Source organism: Microtus ochrogaster, unplaced genomic scaffold (assembly GCF_000317375.1).
Source record: "Microtus ochrogaster isolate Prairie Vole_2 unplaced genomic scaffold, MicOch1.0 UNK41, whole genome shotgun sequence".
Lineage (NCBI taxonomy): Eukaryota > Metazoa > Chordata > Mammalia > Rodentia > Cricetidae > Microtus > Microtus ochrogaster.
In genome coordinates this window covers 1,634,814-1,653,324 of record NW_004949139.1, presented here as the reverse complement: position 1 = coordinate 1,653,324, position 18,511 = coordinate 1,634,814, and the positions used below count along the sequence as shown (strand labels likewise).

The following is an 18,511-nucleotide window of genomic DNA, read 5'->3' as shown; positions in this document are numbered from 1 at the left end:
AGGCCTGTACTCCCGACCGGGGGCGGGGCTGGGGCGGGGCGGAAGGCGCGGGGTGCGCGGTGGCGGCGGAGGGCCATCTTAAGTGGCCTCGGGGAGTCCGGGACGGCTTTCCCCGGCTAGGAGTCACCCGAGTCGCCCCAGAGGTGCGGCTTGTGCTAGGCGGCCGAGGCACTGGGACTTGAGGGAACTCTTTTCTAGATGGTCTGGAGGGGTACCCCCGGTCTAGGACTGCGGGTGTGGGGCGTGGTGCCAGGGAACTTGGCGGGGATGGGGGAAGGGCCCTGCCAGGCTTGGAGGGCCTGCGGGGACCCGTGCGTGTGGAACTTGAGGATATTGGACCGCGTGCGTGTGTAATCGGATCTCCTTGGATGGGGTCTTGTGGGATGTGTCAGGGACCGGAGTTTAGGGGTTCAGGTCGAAGGGACTCTGATCGTGATCCTCCACGAGAGTTGGGGAAACGTACGCATAGATAATAGGGATATTTGTTGGAGAGATTCATCCGGTGCCTTCCTTTGAGAACCCTGATTCCGCAAAGCTGTGGGGGTGCCGAGTAGAAAGGACGTGTAGTAGAATCAGACTGTTGTAGGGATTAAGGGTCATCTCATTGCGAATAGTTGGAAGGGTTTAATTCACCGGGGAGATCTGGGACTCTCAAATTGTCCCGGACTGGGTCCAGGGAACTGGATCTTCTTGAGGTGGGGGGACAAGATAATTGCGGGGTTTGGGGAGGTGCGAGCCTTGTAGGACTTGTGGGGGCATCGTCCTTGCTGAGAGGTTGGGGGCAGGGGCGGCCTGGGCCCTCGGCCGAGTAGAGGGGGAGGGGACCGGCCGGCTCCTAGCGTCGCTCCTGCCCCTCCCCCGCCGCCTCTGAACAAACTTTTCTTTCTTTCTCTTCAAGTTGGGGCCGGCGCTGCTGGCGGCGGCTGCTGCGCTGAGTTGGAGGCGGCCGGTGCGGCCAGGCGTGGAGCCTCGATCTCGGGCTCGCTCGAGCTGGTGGATCCTCAGGCCCGGGACCCGGGCACGGCCCCAGCCTCGACTCCAAGCTTTCCCGGGCGGATGGCGCGGGGCGGCAGGCATCGGCGGCGCTGAGCCCTAGGCGGGCCATGGCCTCGGTGTGTGGGGCGCCGGGCCCCGGGGGCGCGCTGGGAAACCCGGCCCCTGCCTGGTATCACCGCGACTTGAGCCGCGCTGCGGCGGAGGAGCTGCTGGCTCGGGCGGGCCGCGATGGCAGCTTCCTGGTGCGAGACAGCGAGAGCGTGGCGGGGGCCTTCGCACTCTGCGTCCTGTGAGTAGGGCGGGTAAAGCCGGAGTGTTCCTTGGTGGTGGTGGTAATCGTGATAGTGGGGAGACTGGAGCTGTGGGGCTGCAGCCCCGCCTCCCCCCGAGAGGAGACCTGGACTTTCTTGCTGGGTGGAGGAAGGAGACAGGGAAGCACTTCCCGCTGTCTGAGAGCAGTTTCTGGAGCCTGAGGCCAGAGTTCTTAAGCCCAGGATGGGTGTGATAGGAAGAAATGCTGGCTGGCTGTGGCTTAGACTGCCCGTGCCTCAGATGCACTGGGGAAAGAATGTTTGTTTCACGTGCGTGCAGTTCTTTTAAAAACACTTAGTGGGGGCATTAGGGGGCAGAGGGGTCAGTGTTTGGATGCCCAGCAATTCCTTAGGAGTTTGCGGCTGTATTTGTTCTGGGGTAGGGTGGAATAGTGGGTGTTGAGAGGACTTAGGGAGGCAGCAGGGTGAAGCTGTGTGGAAAGCACTTTCATTTCAGGAATCAATGAGTGAGTCTTGGCTTTGGATTGAGCTCTAGTTAATTGGCCATGAATGAGTGCTGAGTGTAAGCTAGACTTGGCAGGCTTTTTAGTGTGCCTGGTACTGCGGCTGTACCTGGTAGCTGTGTGTGTTTTCTGTTTTGCAGTGGGTTTTTTTTTTTCTTTTGAGACAAGGTTTCTTTTGTGTAGCCTTGGCTGTCCTCACTTTGTAGACCAGTTGACCTTGAACTCAGATACCCACCTGCCTCTGCCTCCCAAGTGCTAAACTGAGTGGCCTCTGTAGGAAGCGTCAGGCACTGCTGTGTTGAGATCTTGTGAGAACACTTCTTCTGTCCTCCCCACATCGTCTACCCCCTGCATCTTTGGGAATACACTGGCCCAGCCTACAGGGACCATTTTTGATTGTCACACTTGGGATGGGGCTGTGGGTATTTGGTGGATAGAAGCAGAGATGCTGCTACATATCTGGCAGTAACTAAGACAACAAAGGATTATGGGGTTCCAACGGCTAGTAGTGCAGACACTGAGGACTCTGGCCAAGACAGTTGACCTGCTGAGTGAGGGGTCCTATAAATCTCAGCTTTTGCAAAGTCAGAGGCCCACTTAAGTGTGGAGAGACAAACGCCAGATATGTTATGCCCAAGAAAATCTCTAGAGTCCTGCCTCCTAGCCACCTCTAAACAGATCCCTTAATTAGGGAGGGGACAGGGGCAGGTGCTGGATCAGCTGTCCGAGTGGGAGGGGACAGCTGCGGCCCTTGTCTGGTTGAGGAACTATTGTCCCAATGAAGAGAGATCCTGGTTCCATTGTCAGGAGAAGGCTTTTGGGGATGTAGGGGTTTTGTGTGTGGAGGAGGGATAGCATTCAGGAGCCTGGTAGAAGGGATCAGAAGTGGGCGGATTTCTTAGGCTTCTCAAATCCATGCTTACCTATATACACATTACGTGTACAGAAATAACATCCAAGGCACACCCCTGCCCTGCAGACAAACTGGCTTCTGCCCTGCCCTGGTTTTAGGTACTAGCCAGTAGTATTGCCTTAAGTTTGTTCTAGGACCTTGAGCAAAAAATTTTTCCTTTTGAACCCCAGTTTTCTCATCTTGAAAATGGAAATATTAGTATCTACTTTACAGTGTGAATATGAAGTGTGGGGTGCATAACATAGTCAGGGTTTGGCTATTAGGGTGTATTATTATAAACACAGCACCAGACACCACCAAGTGACTCCCCTAACTCAGGCTAGCTTTAGAGAGAAAATGACCTTGTGGTGTTTGGTCCTCTCTGGAGCTTGCACCTGCTTCTGCCCAGCATGGACAGAGACCCCAGTACCTCTTTGAGGTGTGGAGGCCAAAGAAGCCTTCCATCCCCCACTTAGTATGTGTCTGGATCAGCTGTTACCTGCTCAGCTGCCGCCGCCATCTGTCAGCACCCCTCTTGGCTTGGGGTTTCTAGAAGCTGAGTCTTCCGTAGGGATCCCCCTTGGGTCATTCCAGTTTTCTGATGCTTGAGAAAAACAGAAACCAAAGCCCTAGGTTGATGACCCCACAATCCCCTGTAAAACTGCCGCTGGCAATCCAGCTCCAGTGGAGCCAGACACCAGCATAAACAGACAGAGCCTTACATGTGTGTTAGCACATTGCCCATGCATGCAGATAGGCGCTAACCAGGCTTCTGAGGACTTTTACTCTGGCGGGGGGCCCAGACTGCTACCACAGCCCAGAGGAGCTGTTTAGACAGCTGTAGAGGCCACAAAAGAGCTAGCTGCCTCTTGCTTCTCAGGCCCTGCAGTGGGTGGGTGTGGAGGCTGTGTAGGTCTGAGAGTGGGGAGGGGGCCTGGTTAGTCCTGCTCTTGTGGACAATACTAAGAGGGTGGAAGTTGGCTGCACCGTCATTAACCCTGTGCAGCCTGGACAAGTGGTTTTAGAGAACCCAAGCTGAGGGCCAGAGGTTGAGCCTAGCGACAGGAGCAAGTAGGAAGAAGGAGAAGAAATCGTTGCTATTCAGACTCCAGCCTGGGGCTGACAGGTTCTGGTCTCTGCTTTGCACTAGGTATCAAAAGCATGTGCACACATACCGCATTCTGCCAGACGGAGAGGACTTCCTGGCTGTGCAGGTAGGAGCTCAGACCCGTGACCTCTAATTTTGGTTTAGCCTCTGGCTTGGGGACCTGCTGGCTGAGACGCTGCCATCCTTGTTCTTCAGACCTCACAGGGTGTCCCTGTGCGCCGATTCCAGACCCTGGGTGAGCTGATAGGGCTGTATGCCCAACCCAACCAGGGTCTTGTTTGTGCTCTGCTGCTGCCCGTGGAGGGGGAGAGAGAGCCAGACCCGCCTGACGATCGAGATGCCTCAGGTATTGTTTCTCCTACAGCTGGAGAAATCCCTTGGACTGGGAGGTGGCTCAGTGGGTGTCGGGATGAGAGTGGGGTTCAGATCCCCAGAACCCACATAAAAGGTGGGGAGGTGTGGTAGCCTTGGGCAGGGAATCCTTCAGTTTATAAATAAGGTGAAGTGTGATGGAGGAAGCCACTCAACATCAATCTTAAGCCTAGATGTGTGCACGCGCGCTCTCGCGCACACACACACACACACACAAACGGCCGCGCTAACATGTATTCACATGCTTGCAAAGAAGAAAAGAAAATCCTCTCCTTGCCAGGCCTGACTCTCTCTGTTTCTTCCCATCCCTACCTCCTTGAAGGCCCACTCTCCCTGACCATGTCTTCTTGTCTGTGGACGTCTCTGACAGCCCTGGCATATCCCTGTCATATAACATGGTCTCAACTGCTGTCCCACTGTTCCCTGTCCACAGATGTGGAGGATGAGAAGCCCCCACTGCCCCCACGCTCTGGCTCTACGAGCATTTCTGCCCCTGTTGGGCCCAGCAGCCCCCTGCAACCCCCTGAGACTCCTGCAACTCCAGCAACTGAGAGGTAAGACCCTCCCAGTCCCCCTCTGCTGAGCAGGAAGTCCCTTCTCTGAGAATTGTTTCCCCATTTGACTGTCCAAGCCCCCCTCCTGGGACCCCATCCCATCTCAGTTCCAGAGACAGAAACTCTGGCATATTCTCCTCTAGCTGCCTCCAGTACTTGATGTGCTGGATGGAGCAGGGGTGCTTTGGCAGTCAGGAGGACCTCCTCCGACTCTGGTCTCTCTTGGAAGCACTCCCAATGGGCTCAGCACTGTGTCACATGAGTATCTGAAGGGCAGCTACGGGCTGGACCTGGAGGCTGTACGAGGCGGAGCCAGCAATTTGCCCCACCTGACCCGTACCCTTGTCACCTCATGCCGAAGGCTGCACAGGTATTGAATGTGGAAATGCTACGCTCAGTGCCATGTTCCCTGAGTGACGGTCAGGGTACATAGTGTGACTTCTGTGTTTCCCCTAGTGAAGTAGACAAGGTCCTGTCAGGTCTGGAGATCCTGTCAAAGGTGTTTGACCAGCAGAGCTCACCCATGGTGACTCGCCTTCTGCAGCAGCAGGTGGGACTGGAGGGAGGCCTCTAGGAGGTGGGGCATACCTTGGAGCTGTACATGGGCCTTCTGCTTAGGAACTTTGTCTACCACCCTTATTTTTCTCCCCTCAGAGCTTACCACAGACTGGAGAGCAAGAGTTGGAGAGCCTTGTGCTAAAGCTGTCTGTGCTGAAGGACTTCCTGTCAGGCATCCAGAAGAAGGTGGACTGACCTGCCTTTACTTGCCCCTGCAGACACTTACCCAGCATCCTGGGCCCTGAACTGTACATCGTCAGCATGTCTCCTTACCTCACCTTCCCTAACCCTCCAGGCCCTAAAGGCACTGCAGGACATGAGCTCCACAGCACCCCCTGCTCCACTGCAGCCTCCCACACGAAAGGCCAAGACCATCCCTGTGCAAGCCTTTGAGGTACATGGCAGGCGGGGCCACACAGCGCAGAAGGCGCTGGAGGCGAAGGGGGCACCATCCGTCTAAGGTCTTGTCGGCAGCCTTTCCGTTCCTGTCATACAGGTGAAGCTAGATGTGACACTGGGTGATCTGACCAAGATTGGGAAGTCCCAGAAGTTCACACTGAGCGTGGATGTGGAGGGTGGGAGGCTGGTGCTGCTGAGGAGACAGCGGGACTCCCAGGAGGACTGGACGACCTTCACACATGACCGAAGTGAGCTAGAGGCAGAGTTGGGAGAGGTGGGCAGCTTGATGGCACAGGTTTGTGTGACTCCTCTTTCGTTCCCCCAGTCCGCCAGCTCATTAAATCCCAGCGCGTGCAGAACAAGTTGGGTGTTGTGTTTGAAAAGGAGAAAGATCGGACCCAGCGCAAGGACTTCATCTTTGTCAGTGCCCGGGTGAGTTGCTGCCTGTGCCAGGGTATTGGGGGCTACTGGAGTCTCCAGAGGCTATCTCCTACTGGAATATGAGGTACGGGCCTGTTGCTTTTGGTAGGGCGTGTATTGACAGTAGGTAGCCCGAGGTTGGATTCAAATACTCGTTTTTGATCAGTATTCACGAAGCAATTGCTAGTGTTTTCATAGTGTGTGTGCGGTGGGAAGAACTCAGGATACCTGCCACAAATTGGGGCGTCCCCATGGAAGGGACTGGTGAGTGCATACTGCCCTTGACTGGCTGCTGTGTTCCCCCTGCCCCCAGAAGCGGGAAGCCTTCTGCCAGCTTCTGCAGCTCATGAAGAACAAGCATTCCAAGCAGGATGAGCCAGACATGATCTCTGTCTTCATAGGCACCTGGAACATGGGTCAGGCCCAGGGTTATAGTTGGGGAGGAGGCTGGCCTGGGACTGGGGCATGACCCACACTCCTCTAATTCTTGCTGCCCCCCTCTCCAGGAAGTGTACCACCTCCAAAAAACGTGACATCTTGGTTCACATCAAAGGGACTGGGGAAGGCCCTGGATGAGGTCACAGTGACTATACCCCATGATATCTATGTCTTTGGGACCCAGGAGAACTCAGTGGGTGACAGAGAGTGGCTGGATCTGCTGCGTGGGGGCCTCAAGGAGCTCACAGATCTGGACTACCGCCCGGTGAGAGGGCTATCTTTCCTGATCTCATGTTCCCACAGACCTGTGTTTTCTGTTTGATTTCTTGGCTGGCCCTGGGGAGTACTGTTCACATGAATTTTCCTCAAAGTCCTGATGTTTCCTTTGGGAGACTAAAGTTGAATTTTATGAGTTATTCATGCCATGGGAAGGGATGCTGTTCTTGTTTACAGTGTAGATGACAGGCCGCGGAATGCAGCCAGAGACCTTGACTTGGGCAAGCATCACCCCCGTTCTTCCCGTAGATCGCCATGCAGTCACTGTGGAACATCAAGGTGGCAGTGCTGGTCAAGCCAGAGCACGAGAACCGCATCAGCCACGTCAGCACTTCCAGTGTGAAGACCGGCATCGCCAACACCCTGGGTGAGCAGAAGTGGGCGCGAGGGTCCTTTTTAGGGTTCCCCCCTTCTGCCTGGTTTCAGTTTTCTCTCATATGAGACACTTTGAACTTCGTATGTTCTCATTCTAAATCTCTCCCAGCCCCAAGGGAGACTCCTAGTGAAGGTGTATGTTCTTGTGCCTGTCTGTCTGTCTGTGCTGGGAAGGAAGGATGATGCTGACTGCTGTTTGGAGGGATAGGGACAGTTGGGATTCCTCTTTATGTGCTCCCTCTTCAGCCTTCTTTTTCTTGTCCTGACAGGGAACAAGGGAGCTGTGGGTGTTTCCTTCATGTTCAATGGCACTTCATTTGGCTTCGTGAATTGCCATCTCACCTCAGGAAATGAGAAGACTACCCGGTGAGAGACTTTTCTCATATCTCTTTTCTTATCCTCCTGTTTCCTGAAACCCTTTTCCCATTGCCCAGTCTTTGACTTCTCTCGTTCCTGTTCCTAGAGACCTCCCATCTTCTTAGGACCCCTCTTGTCTATGCCTGACCGTGGCCTTGTCCCTCTCTACTTTCTCCATCCATAGGGACCCTCAACCCTGCCCATCCCTGACCCCAACAACTATCACTTTTATGCTCTGCCTCCTTTCTGACTCTGGATATCTGCCTTGCCCCTCTACTGTAGGCGTAACCAGAACTACCTAGACATTCTGCGCCTGCTCTCGTTGGGTGATCGGCAGCTCAGTGCCTTTGACATCTCTCTGCGATTCACTCATCTCTTCTGGTTTGGGGACCTTAACTACCGCCTAGACATGGATATCCAGGTGCCAGCAGGGCCCAGAGGGTGGCTGTAAAGGAGGGCATTGGGAGGGAGGCTTGCATGGTTCTCCTTGAGAGGCAAGCCTCTGGCGTTTGTATCTGCACCCCAGGAGATCCTGAACTACATTAGTAGGAGAGAATTTGAGCCCCTGCTCAGGGTGGACCAGCTCAACCTGGAGCGGGAGAAGCACAAGGTCTTCCTTCGATTCAGTGAGTGAGGGCCTGGTGATGGTCACTGATGACCCCGCAGCTTGAAATACGCCCGGGTCCTTGGAGCCGTGGACTTCATGTGTCCTCTGCTCTCTTTAGGCGAGGAGGAGATATCTTTCCCACCCACCTACCGTTATGAGCGGGGCTCCAGGGACACATATGCTTGGCACAAGCAGAAGCCAACGGGGGTGAGTGAAAAATATAGATTGGGGGACCCCTCCCTCTGCTTTCCAGGAGTTAGGAGATGGGATGTCAAAGATCTGGGTCTTGCAATTACTACATCAGCTTATATGGCTTCCCTGAGGCCTTTGGGGGTGATGTCGGCTATTTTGGGAATCCAAGGAAGAAGGCAGGTGCTGGGTTCAGTAATAGAAGAGGAGTAGGGTTTTGTCAGCTCTGGGTGGAACCCATATTGCAATTCCCAGCTGACGGGGCTAACTACATTGCCACTCCTGTTACAGGTCCGGACCAATGTGCCTTCGTGGTGTGACCGGATTCTATGGAAATCCTATCCTGAAACCCACATCATGTGCAATTCCTATGGTCAGAGCCTTGGGCAAGGATGATGGGAGGCACTGGTGGTCACTGTCCTGCCTCAGCCCTCTTTTGGGAAGTGGTACAGAGACCAGGAATCTTGTCCCCTTGAATAGGTTGCACTGATGACATCGTCACCAGCGACCATTCTCCTGTGTTTGGAACATTTGAGGTTGGAGTTACTTCCCAGTTCATCTCCAAGAAAGGTGCCTGTCCTGATGTGGAGACGTGTGGGAGGGCCTAGGGACGTGTCGGTGTGTTTGTGTGCGTGCAGGGGTGTTTCTGAACCTATGATGTGTGAGGCTGTGTCTGTGTCTGTCACACATATGCTCTGAGTATGCCTGCAGGTGTGGTGTAGTGTCTGTGTCTGTCACACATATGCTCTGAGTATGCCTGCAGGTGTGGTGTAGTGTCTGTGTCTGTCACACATATGCTCTGAGTATGCCTGCAGGTGTGGTGTAGTGTTGGCATGTGATCCCCATACCCTCTGACATGAACTTTCCATGCTTGGCATGCCTTTTTGCCCTGGGTTTGGGTTTGTAGATCTCTATTGGCTTAGGACTGGGAGACTGCTTTTTGCCTTATCGTCTGATCTGCCAGGGCCCCTCATTTTCTGTCCTAAGCTCAGTATCCTGACCCTTTTGCTTACGGTTCTTCCTTCGCTCCCTCAGGGCTCTCTAAGACCTCAGACCAGGCCTACATTGAGTTTGAGAGTATTGAGGCCATTGTGAAGACAGCCAGCCGCACCAAGTTCTTCATTGAGTTCTATTCTACCTGCTTGGAAGGTCAGAGGGGGCCATTACTAGCTGTGGGCCAAGAGAGTGGGATGCTGAAGGCTGCTCAGAGTGGTCAGCCCTTCAGCTGGGTCCTCCCACCTTCACCCCAGAGTACAAGAAGAGCTTCGAGAATGACGCTCAGAGCAGTGACAACATCAATTTCCTCAAAGTGCAGTGGTCCTCCCGCCAGCTGCCCACGGTGAGGCTGTAGGAAGGGCCCAGACTTGTAGATAGAGAGGTACAGAGAATAAAACGTAGAACAAGGCCTAGCGGGTGTGTGTGTGCTTTCGGACACCAGTAAGGATAGACAGTTGCATCTTTGGGAGCTGTGGGACCAAGTTGTAGATTGTTTATTCATTTGTTTAACAAATACTTTCTGAACCTTTGATAAATGTCTAGTACTGTCCATTGATGGCACAGAAAATTAATTAAAGTGATGTTAAATGTTATTAAAGGCCATGCAGGGCTGTGTCTTTAAGAGTGAGCATGAACAAGCCTTAGGGCAAGGGGTGAGTGGGGCCCCGATTGCTGTGGGAAGGGCATGGTGGGTGTTTAGGGCACCTCATTGGGCCTCTCTGTTCCTCAGCTTAAGCCAATTCTGGCTGACATCGAGTACCTGCAGGACCAGCATCTCCTGCTCACAGTCAAGTCCATGGATGGCTATGAATCCTATGGTGAGGGACAAGAGGTACCCAGGGGTACAGGAAATCAGGTAGCACCTTAGAAACGCCTGGCAATTTGTTAGTGTGTTGTATCTCCTCCTCAGGAGAGTGTGTGGTCGCGCTCAAATCCATGATCGGCAGCACGGCCCAGCAGTTCCTGACCTTCCTGTCCCACCGCGGAGAGGAGACAGGCAACATCCGTGGCTCCATGAAGGTGCGGGTGCCCACAGAGCGCTTGGGCACCCGTGAGCGGCTCTATGGTGGGGGTTCCATTGGGCAGGGTGTGGGGCATGCGAGGTGGTGGTGTGAGCCAGGTGTAGGAGGGGTAGATCCAGGGTGGGCAGCATGCTGGAGTCTTGTGGTACTCGAAGGTTCTACAGCTATGACTGAGTGGGTCTGCCCTGAGGGTCAGCTGGGAAGGGACTATATACTCCCAGTGCCCGTTACTATTCCTAGGACCCAGGTCCCCAAGTCCTTGCTACGTTTCCCTTCTCTGTGTTTTCCCAGAATGGATCAGCATTGATAAAGATGAAACAGGAGCCAAAAGCAAGGTTCCTTCAGTGTCCCGAGGCAGCCAGGAACACAGGTGAGCTAGGGTTATGCCGAGTATCACACGAAGGACACTTGGGAGCTCCTGGCAGCTCCATATCATCTTCCTTCTCTGTCCTCCCGGCAGATCTGGGAGCCGCAAGCCAGCTTCCACAGAGGCCCCCTGTCCACTCTCCAAGTTATTTGAAGAGCCTGAAAAGCCGCCACCAACTGGCAGGCCCCCGGCTCCTCCCCGAGCGGCCCCTAGAGAGGAGCCCTTGAACCCCAGGTGAGAGGAGAAGCTTGCTATCCCCTGACGCTGCTATAGTCCATTGCTGTGCCTGTAATCTCGGTGTTTGGAGATGGGGCAGGAGGATTAGGCGTTCACAGTCATTTTCAGCTACAAATGAACGCAACAACCAAAAGAAACAAACAGAAACAGACAAAGCCTGAAGTTGTTTGGAGAAGGCCCCAGCTCACCCTGAGATTTCTCAGAGTCCATGCTACGAGGCTGTACCTAACAAAAGATCCCACTGGAAATGGTTCATTGCCAAAAGTCTGACAATTGCTTCTTTCCGGGCTCTTTTTAGTTTCTGTTAGTTTGTGCCGTGTTCGTAAGTATTAGCAAAGGTTCTGAGGATGTGGATAAGAAAGTTTAATAAGTCTTCCAAACCTAATGGGCCTGGAGACTTCCTCTCACATAGCAATGTCCTGGACCTGGGCATCTTGGCATATACCACTCTCGGAACCCAGAAAGACTAAGGCAGGAGGATTGAGAATTTGAGGTTAACCTGATCTAAATCGTGAGGGTTTGTCTAATGGGGAACTAGCAGGTAAAACGCCAACCTGAACCTGGGTAGGATTCTGCAGGAGGGTCTTCACCTGTTCCTGGAGGCTTTCTGATCTCTTTGGTCACCCTTACCAGATGCTTTTATCACCCATTCCACCCTTTTCCGCTCAAGTTTTAGTCATAAAAGCATAAAAGATCTGAGAATGAGCAAGTGAGGATGGTTAGGGCTTTGCCTTCCATACTCACCCTCCCATCTTAGAGATCAGGAAATCAAGAGCTCAGAGTGAGCCAGTGACTTCTCAAGGTCATGTGCATGTCTGGGACCCTGGTCGCTTTTCCCCAGCTCCCTCCCCTGTACCCCATTGTCTTCACTTTGGGTCCTGAAAGTTTTCCTGCTCCCAAACTAGGTTAAAGCCAGAGGGGACAGCTGAGCTGGAAGGCGTGGCAGCTCCTCCACCCAAGAACAGCTTCAATAACCCTGCCTACTATGTCCTGGAAGGGGTCCCCCATCAGTTGCTGCCCCTGGAGCCACCTTCACTTGCCAGGGCCCCTGTCCCACCTGCCACCAAGAACAAAGTGGCCATCACAGTGCCTGCTCCACAGCTTGGGCGCCACCGGACCACTCGTGGGGGAGAGGGAAGCTCATCGGATGAGGATTCTGGGGGCACACTGCCTCCTCCAGATTTCCCACCTCCACCACTGCCGGACTCGGCCATCTTCCTGCCTCCTAGCCTGGATCCTTTGTCGGTGCCAGTGGTCAGGGGCCGAAGCGGTGGTGAGGCCCGTGGTCCCCCACCTCCCAAGGCCCATCCGAGGCCACCACTACCCCCAGGCACCTCACCTGCCAGTACTTTTTTGGGGGAAGTTGCAAGCGGGGATGACCGGTCTTGCTCAGTACTGCAGATGGCCAAAACACTCAGTGAGGTAGATTATGCTCCTGGGCCTGGACGCTCAGCACTGCTCCCCAGCCCCTTGGAATTGCAGCCTCCTCAAGGGCCCTCCGACTATATCCGTCCCCTCAGCTTCCCTCCACCCTGCATCCGAGAGAGCATCCAGGAAGACTTGGCAGAGGAGGTGTGTAGACCAGAGCTAGCTGGCTGTGTGTACCTGCTGGGCAGTGTTCCTTCATCCTGTCACTCAACTCACTGGTGTCCACAGCTCCCTTTGCTTGTAGCTGGATAATGGGCATTTGGGGGGGGGGGCACATGGACCAGCTTCAGTCCTTGCCTTTCTCCTTAGAGCATGGGTAGAATGTGACTGTTTGCATGTGTTTCTGAGAGGAGCCACCCTTAGTTCTCCCCCTAACATGCTGTATTCCCTCAGGCTCCGTGCCCGCAGGGCGGGCGGGCCAGCGGGCTGGGAGAGGCGGGCATGGGTGCCTGGCTGCGGGCCATCGGTTTGGAACGCTATGAGGAGGGCCTGGTGCACAATGGCTGGGACGACCTGGAGTTTCTCAGGTGGGGGCGGGGCTGGAGGTGGATAGGGTGGGGTGTCTGGCCTCAAGGGTGGGATTGCGGGGGCGCTAGGACCTCCTATCCCATCTTCCAACTTCTCTTAACTCCTGCAGTGATATCACTGAGGAAGACCTGGAGGAAGCTGGGGTGCAGGATCCTGCTCACAAGCGCCTTCTTCTGGACACCCTGCAGCTCAGCAAGTGATAGAGATGCTGCCAAGCTGCAAAAGCAGAGAGGTCTTTCCCGTTTGGGAAGGGCATATGCAACCAGGGGTTAAAAAGTTTGCAGGGGTGTGACAGTGCACCTGTGTCTATTTATTGGGGACCAGTGTTCCCTACTGCCCAGTTGTTTGGGATGCTCTAATTAGGACAAAATGCTCCCCGTCAAGCTTCTAGGGCCGGGGTCGGGGAGTTTAGTAGCCTGTGGGGATAATGAAGCACGCTGGCTACTCCGGTGTGGACACCTCCAGCCTCAGGGTGGTACATGGGGTGCAGTTGGCCACATCCTGTTCCCACTTCCCTCCCTCGGACCTGAACAACAGGGGAAGTTCTTCCCTGCAACTCCTCCTCTGGGGACTTCGTCCGGAAATGAAGGAAGAGCCCAGAACTGGGCTGGATTTATTTAAGTTTTTCTGTGTGGGTTTTGGGGAGGGTGGGCACATTAATTTTACTGGGGTGGGGCAGGACCTCGGCCTTAAATGCGAATTTGCATACTTCTGGCTGCACCTCTGGTCTGTCTTGCCGTGGCCCAAGGAACACGTGGCAGTCTGTGGTAGAGAGGGAGGGAGCCTCCATGGTTGTCACTGCATGGGGGGGGGCAGGGTTTTTGCCAACAGTTTATCCCATCTTGGGAACTTGGAAAAGTTGCCAGTTTGGTGTCTTCAATAAATTAAGTTTTATTTGGATTGAGCAAAACCACCTTAATAAATAAGTTTTTTCAAAGAAAGAAAAACTAAGGGAAAAGGAAAACCACTTTGTTCCATTCCTGGACAGCCCTTCTCCTGTAGTGTGTGTCTATCCTCTCCACCAGACTGGCTAGGGATGGGAGGTGACTCCTTAGGAAATTGGCAGTGGGACCCTTCAGGTTGCTGATTTTAAGGAGTGGCTGGCCCAGGTAGCTGGAAAGTAGGAACTGCCAATTAGGCTTTTTAAGATCCTTTAAGATTGGGCACTGTATGAGGGACAGGTGTAATTTGATCCCGGTTCCGAAGAAAGCCAAGCAAGAAAGGGCTTCTGGGCGCCCTGGAAGGGGGATCCCTGTGTGGGTACTCCTCCGCTGGGTGTTGGTGGGTAAGGACGAGTGACCCTGGCTTGTTTTACAACGAAGGGGAGGCCACATCTAGGCATCAGCCACTGGAAAGTGGGGACGACTGGGAGTTTTCCAGGCAGGCGGCCGGGATAGGGAGGGACTGTCGGGTCCAGTAGGGTAGGGGTGTCTCTTGGGGCAGGCTGGGTGCCTCCAAACGCCCGCGGCTAGAAGAGGTTTGTCTTCAGGGTGGGGCCGGGCTTTCGGTGAAAAGAAGACAGAACTCCAGAAAAGGGCCCGGGGCCGGGCTCCGCTGGCTGCCAAGCCTTAAGCAGCTCTGCTGCTCCCGCGCCGGGCCCGCCACCCCCGCCGCCCCCTACCCCCGCCCACAACGCCCCCTTGAGTGGCTGGGGCCCGGGCCCGGAGCCCAGCGCGGCGGGTAAAGGGCTGGGGCTCAGGCGCGGGCTGGCCAGACTGGGTGCGGGCGGCGGCGGCAACGACGCGGTGCTGTCGGGCGTGGGACTGCACGTGGACTCCTTGGAGTCGTCGTCCTCAGAAGAACAGCGCGCTTCGCCCTTCTTGGCTCCTGTCGCTCCCGCCGCGCCTTTGGCGCTAGCCGCACGCTCCTGTTTGCGGAACTTGGCCCGGCGGTTCTGGAACCAGACCTGTGGGCACAGGGGCCAATCAAACCCAGAGGATGGTCACAGGGAGCACTTTAGCCCCCGGGCCGCTAGGCGCCTGTAAGACCGCGGTCCAGAAAGGATCCGTCTCGGATCACAACCAGTCGGAGGTTCACAGCCTTCCGCCCCGCCCTCCACCACTCCCTCGGCGCCCGGTCCTTTCTTCCCGCTTCTGGAGTCCCCTCCACCAGGCCCTTAGGTTTTTGTCTTACGATCTGCTCACCAGAAGACCCCTCTACCTCCTTGTATTTTGGTCTCCTGGAGGGGACTCTGCTGTCAGTCTTATGACCCTAGGCATACTTTTTAGGAAGCTGGGCATTCACCTATGATAGTGAAGAGTGGGTCGGGGCCCTAGGGAGCCTTTTGTACAAGGTGCTGATGTCAAAAAGGGCCAGTTGGAATTTGCATACCCAGGCCTCTCTTGTCCTCCCTGCAGCCGCCCCAAACTTAAACTTTACTAACTCAGGAGTCCAAATTGAGATGCTGGGTCCGTCATCTAGAAGTAAAGATTGGCCTGATTCTACCGTCTACCGTCAGTACCCTGTCAACCCGGTCGCCTTGCTTCCTGGCTTGAGTAAAAATTCCCAACCTCCGATTTAGCGGGGTGGTGGTGGTGGTGGTGGTACGGGACGGGTTGGGATGGGGCGGGACACGCGAAAATGTAGGAAGCAAATTGAAGCTACCCAGTTCCGGTCTTTGAGAGCCCAAGTCCCGACCCGCTGCTTCTCCTGGTTGTTCAGCCACAACTGAACTGTCTTGGCTTGCAAGCTGTACCCTCCTCTAGCAAACGCGTGCACAGCACGTGTGTGTATCCACGCACCTGCACGCGAGCCTCAGTGAGGTCGATCTTGAGCGCCAGTTCCTCGCGTGTGTAAATGTCGGGGTAGTGGGTCTCTGCGAAGACGCGCTCCAACTCCTTGAGCTGCGCACTCGTGAACGTTGTGCGGATACGCCGCTGCTTGCGTTTCTCATGCAGGCCCGACGGCTCCGGGAAGAACTTGTAGGGCACTGCGGGGGTGCGTGCAAGGAAGGCAGGGGCAATAAAAGGGAGTGCGTGAGAAGCTGATCTCAGTCCCCCAGATCCTGTATCCTGCCCTAGTGGAAATCGCATACAACCCCTCTCTCTTGGCTATTTGGTCCTCAACAGTCTCCAGCCAAAGTGTCCAAAAGGCGAATCATTTGGGAGACCTGGGGCTTAAACGTTCCCTGAAACAAGCCAGAAACCCCAATCAAGGGTTCAATGTCCCTATCCCCTCCACCTTCTGCCAAGCCCTCCCACCTCCACGGTGGTGTTTCTCCTCTGGCACCCTCCCTACGGGACTTCAGGCCCTGTTCTCTGATCACATGAGCCGGCTATGTCTGCTAGATCTCATCAGCACCAAAGTCTCGCTGCTATCCAGTCCTGGGCCTTGAGACGCTCCTGCTGGGTCTACGCCGCCGCTGGCTCTGCTGTGTACTGTTTCCGTCTCTCTCCTTCCTAATCTTTATTTCCTCAGTTCTGCCTCTCGTCCCTGGATCGTCATTCTCCTCCTGTTTTTCATCGTCATCTTCCTCCATCTGAATCTCTCTTCAACTTTCCCCTCCTATTTTCCTTGCTCCCTTTATCCCACCCAGTCGCCTTCTCTGTGTCCCATCTCCTTTAAATCCTATCCCAGCCCCTGTACCCCATGCAGATACCATCTCCAAATTTCTGGTTTAAGTCTCCATATTTTTCTTGGGGTTCCTCAATCACCTTCTTTGTCTCATCTTCCAAACCCTTGTCTCCAACACTCCATTTTTATCTCCCTCCGGCTTATCTCTTTTTCCAACTCTTTTGCTCCCTCTCCTCCATAATTCGTGTTCCCACCATCTGGTTCTTATCCGTCTCCCAACTCTGTGCGCCCATTTCTCTCCTATCCCACCCACAGTCTCACAAATCCCTTTCTCGGGAGTCTATCTCCCTATTTCCTGTTCCCATTTCTGCAATCCTCATCCTTGTCCAGTCCAGGAATCTTCCCACCCCCATTTTGGCTCCTATGTCCCTAAATTCTAGTACTTGTTTTCCCATCAAGCCACAGTCCTCCTTTTGGGTTCCATGATCTTCCCAGGAGGCCAAGAAATAAGGGATGAGGAACCGGGTGGGGCAGGCCGAGACTCTTAACAGAAGGGCTAGGGATGCCTGAAAGGCTAAGTGATGTTGAGGGTTGGGTCAGGGACTTGCTTGGATCAAAGGACTTGAATGAAGGTGGAGGATCTGCCCCCGGGTTTTGTTGGGCTGTAGCTAGTCCAGGTTCGGGGGAACGTAGAAAGGAAAGTGGCTCAATGATAGAGGCTCCTTTCTTTTCTGTGCCTTTGGGAACCGGTTTTTGGTGGTGCCGTAGATTTGGGCCCAAGCAGGACAGGTCTAAGGGCTCTAGAAAGGGCCCCATCTATACAGCTCAGCTGCAGCAGGGATCTTTGCTGAGGGTGGCATCATCTAGGACACAGGTGGCAAGGATGAGAGTTGACCGGACTGAGCTTCAAGTCCATTCCGAGGATACGAGGATATGGGGGATGGAGAGGTTCGGTGGTCGCCTTTGTAGATGGGAAGGGGAGGGCCTAACTAAAGACCCAGGACTGGACCTGTTTCTTTGATTCGAAAAGCACAGGGTAGGGATTTGGCATGGAGAAAAGGGGACAAGAGGGTGCAGCTCATCCCTGCCAAGAAGAAACTCCTATTACTGGGGTTCTTAAAGTACATTGGAGGGTCCAGCCAGGGGCATGGTAGGGGGCGGCTTGTGGGTACAGTCACATTCACTTGCAGAGTAGGGCAGGGAGTGGGAGTTCCGTGGGATTTGGAGGTAGGGTTGGGACGGGACTGCGCTCACCTGCCGAGTAGGGCGCTGGCTGGTGGTCGCGTAGGGCGCCAAGCGCACAGTTGGAGGAGCCGAGCGCGGGGCAAGGTGGCCCCGCGGCGGGGAAGGCAGGCCGCAGGGGACTGTATTGGAAGCCGCCAGGCTGGCTGCAGGCGCCGAAGTCGCCGTAGGCGGACGCCTCCATGGCCGCCACGCACGAGTCGTACGAATTGAGGTAGGAGTAGTCCATTGGCCCGAGGGGGCGGGGGCGGGGGCCGGGCCGGCCGGGTCGGGGTCGGGGTCCCGGGTTTGGTGGAGTTCGGAATGGGGGATTCGAGCTCCAGGCGCAGAGGACCTGAGACCCGCTCTGAGCACCCGAGAGTCCGCCCGCCCCGTCGCAGCCCACACTCTGCCCGGGTGCAACGCAAGTGCAGTGTGGTCAGCCCGCGCGCCTTTTAACGCGCAGGACCCCGAGGAGGGGGCGGGGCGGGGCGAACTCCGCGGGGCGGGGCCTCAGCGGCCCAGACCCCGCCCCTGGCCGCCCCTGCCCCCCCACCCTAAAGGGCTCCTGTCTTCTTCTTAGGGCTCCCGAGGAGCAGGCGGGGCTGCGCGGGACCCCATCCCGAGAGTCCCTTATCCTACCCCAATCTGGCCCAGACACATCATGCCCAGCAGGAGGGTCCCGACCTCGTCCCTGGGCCTCCCACCTGCGGCCCCGTGGAAGCTAGGGAGGCAGACTCCGCGGTGCTGGTGTGAAGAAGTTAATTCAATTCTCTTCGATAACCAAATTATTCCGATCTGGCCCCTCAGCCCCGCCCCCAGCTAGGTCCTATCCCTGCGAGGACTGCAGAGGCTGCCCTGGAGTGAGGGGGGCGGGGATGGA

At 55.3% G+C, this 18,511-nt stretch overlaps 2 protein-coding genes across 4 annotated transcripts in view; one reads left to right on the top strand and one right to left on the bottom strand.

Moving 5' to 3' along the window:
• The window catches only part of Inppl1 (inositol polyphosphate phosphatase like 1), a 14,289-nt gene extending 487 nt beyond the window's left edge, over window positions 1-13,802 (top strand). The window contains exons 1-29 of one of the 3 annotated variants that reach the window (XM_005368794.3): window positions 69-143; window positions 899-1,285; window positions 3,814-3,877; window positions 3,967-4,117; window positions 4,577-4,697; window positions 4,927-5,067; window positions 5,154-5,247; window positions 5,352-5,441; window positions 5,551-5,649; window positions 5,752-5,902; window positions 5,980-6,086; window positions 6,388-6,490; window positions 6,581-6,777; window positions 7,038-7,155; window positions 7,433-7,529; window positions 7,803-7,941; window positions 8,047-8,146; window positions 8,246-8,334; window positions 8,608-8,689; window positions 8,797-8,886; window positions 9,352-9,465; window positions 9,567-9,655; window positions 10,043-10,130; window positions 10,223-10,378; window positions 10,626-10,704; window positions 10,795-10,935; window positions 11,844-12,510; window positions 12,760-12,893; window positions 13,004-13,802. In XM_005368794.3, coding sequence (XP_005368851.1) covers window positions 1,104-1,285; window positions 3,814-3,877; window positions 3,967-4,117; window positions 4,577-4,697; window positions 4,927-5,067; window positions 5,154-5,247; window positions 5,352-5,441; window positions 5,551-5,649; window positions 5,752-5,902; window positions 5,980-6,086; window positions 6,388-6,490; window positions 6,581-6,777; window positions 7,038-7,155; window positions 7,433-7,529; window positions 7,803-7,941; window positions 8,047-8,146; window positions 8,246-8,334; window positions 8,608-8,689; window positions 8,797-8,886; window positions 9,352-9,465; window positions 9,567-9,655; window positions 10,043-10,130; window positions 10,223-10,378; window positions 10,626-10,704; window positions 10,795-10,935; window positions 11,844-12,510; window positions 12,760-12,893; window positions 13,004-13,094 — 3,774 coding nt within the window. In that variant the 5' untranslated portion in view covers window positions 69-143; window positions 899-1,103 and the 3' untranslated portion in view covers window positions 13,095-13,802. Of the gene's footprint in view, window positions 1-68; window positions 144-218; window positions 235-898; window positions 1,286-3,813; window positions 3,878-3,966; window positions 4,118-4,576; window positions 4,698-4,926; window positions 5,068-5,153; window positions 5,248-5,351; window positions 5,442-5,550; window positions 5,650-5,751; window positions 5,903-5,979; window positions 6,087-6,387; window positions 6,491-6,580; window positions 6,778-7,037; window positions 7,156-7,432; window positions 7,530-7,802; window positions 7,942-8,046; window positions 8,147-8,245; window positions 8,335-8,607; window positions 8,690-8,796; window positions 8,887-9,351; window positions 9,466-9,566; window positions 9,656-10,042; window positions 10,131-10,222; window positions 10,379-10,625; window positions 10,705-10,794; window positions 10,936-11,843; window positions 12,511-12,759; window positions 12,894-13,003 lie in introns of those variants that run through there. The other 2 variants (XM_026790120.1, XM_013354370.2) reach the window with 2 other exon arrangements.
• Window positions 13,803-14,362: 560 nt separating this feature from the next.
• Window positions 14,363-17,881, bottom strand: Phox2a (paired like homeobox 2A). Its single transcript, XM_005368793.2, has 3 exons — window positions 17,662-17,881; window positions 15,636-15,823; window positions 14,363-14,800 (listed from the first exon to the last, which is right to left on the bottom strand). The coding sequence occupies exons 1-3, from the start codon at window positions 17,876-17,878 to the stop codon at window positions 14,363-14,365; spliced, it is 843 nt and encodes a 280-aa protein (XP_005368850.1). The 5' UTR covers window positions 17,879-17,881.
• Window positions 17,882-18,511: the final 630 nt, after the last annotated feature.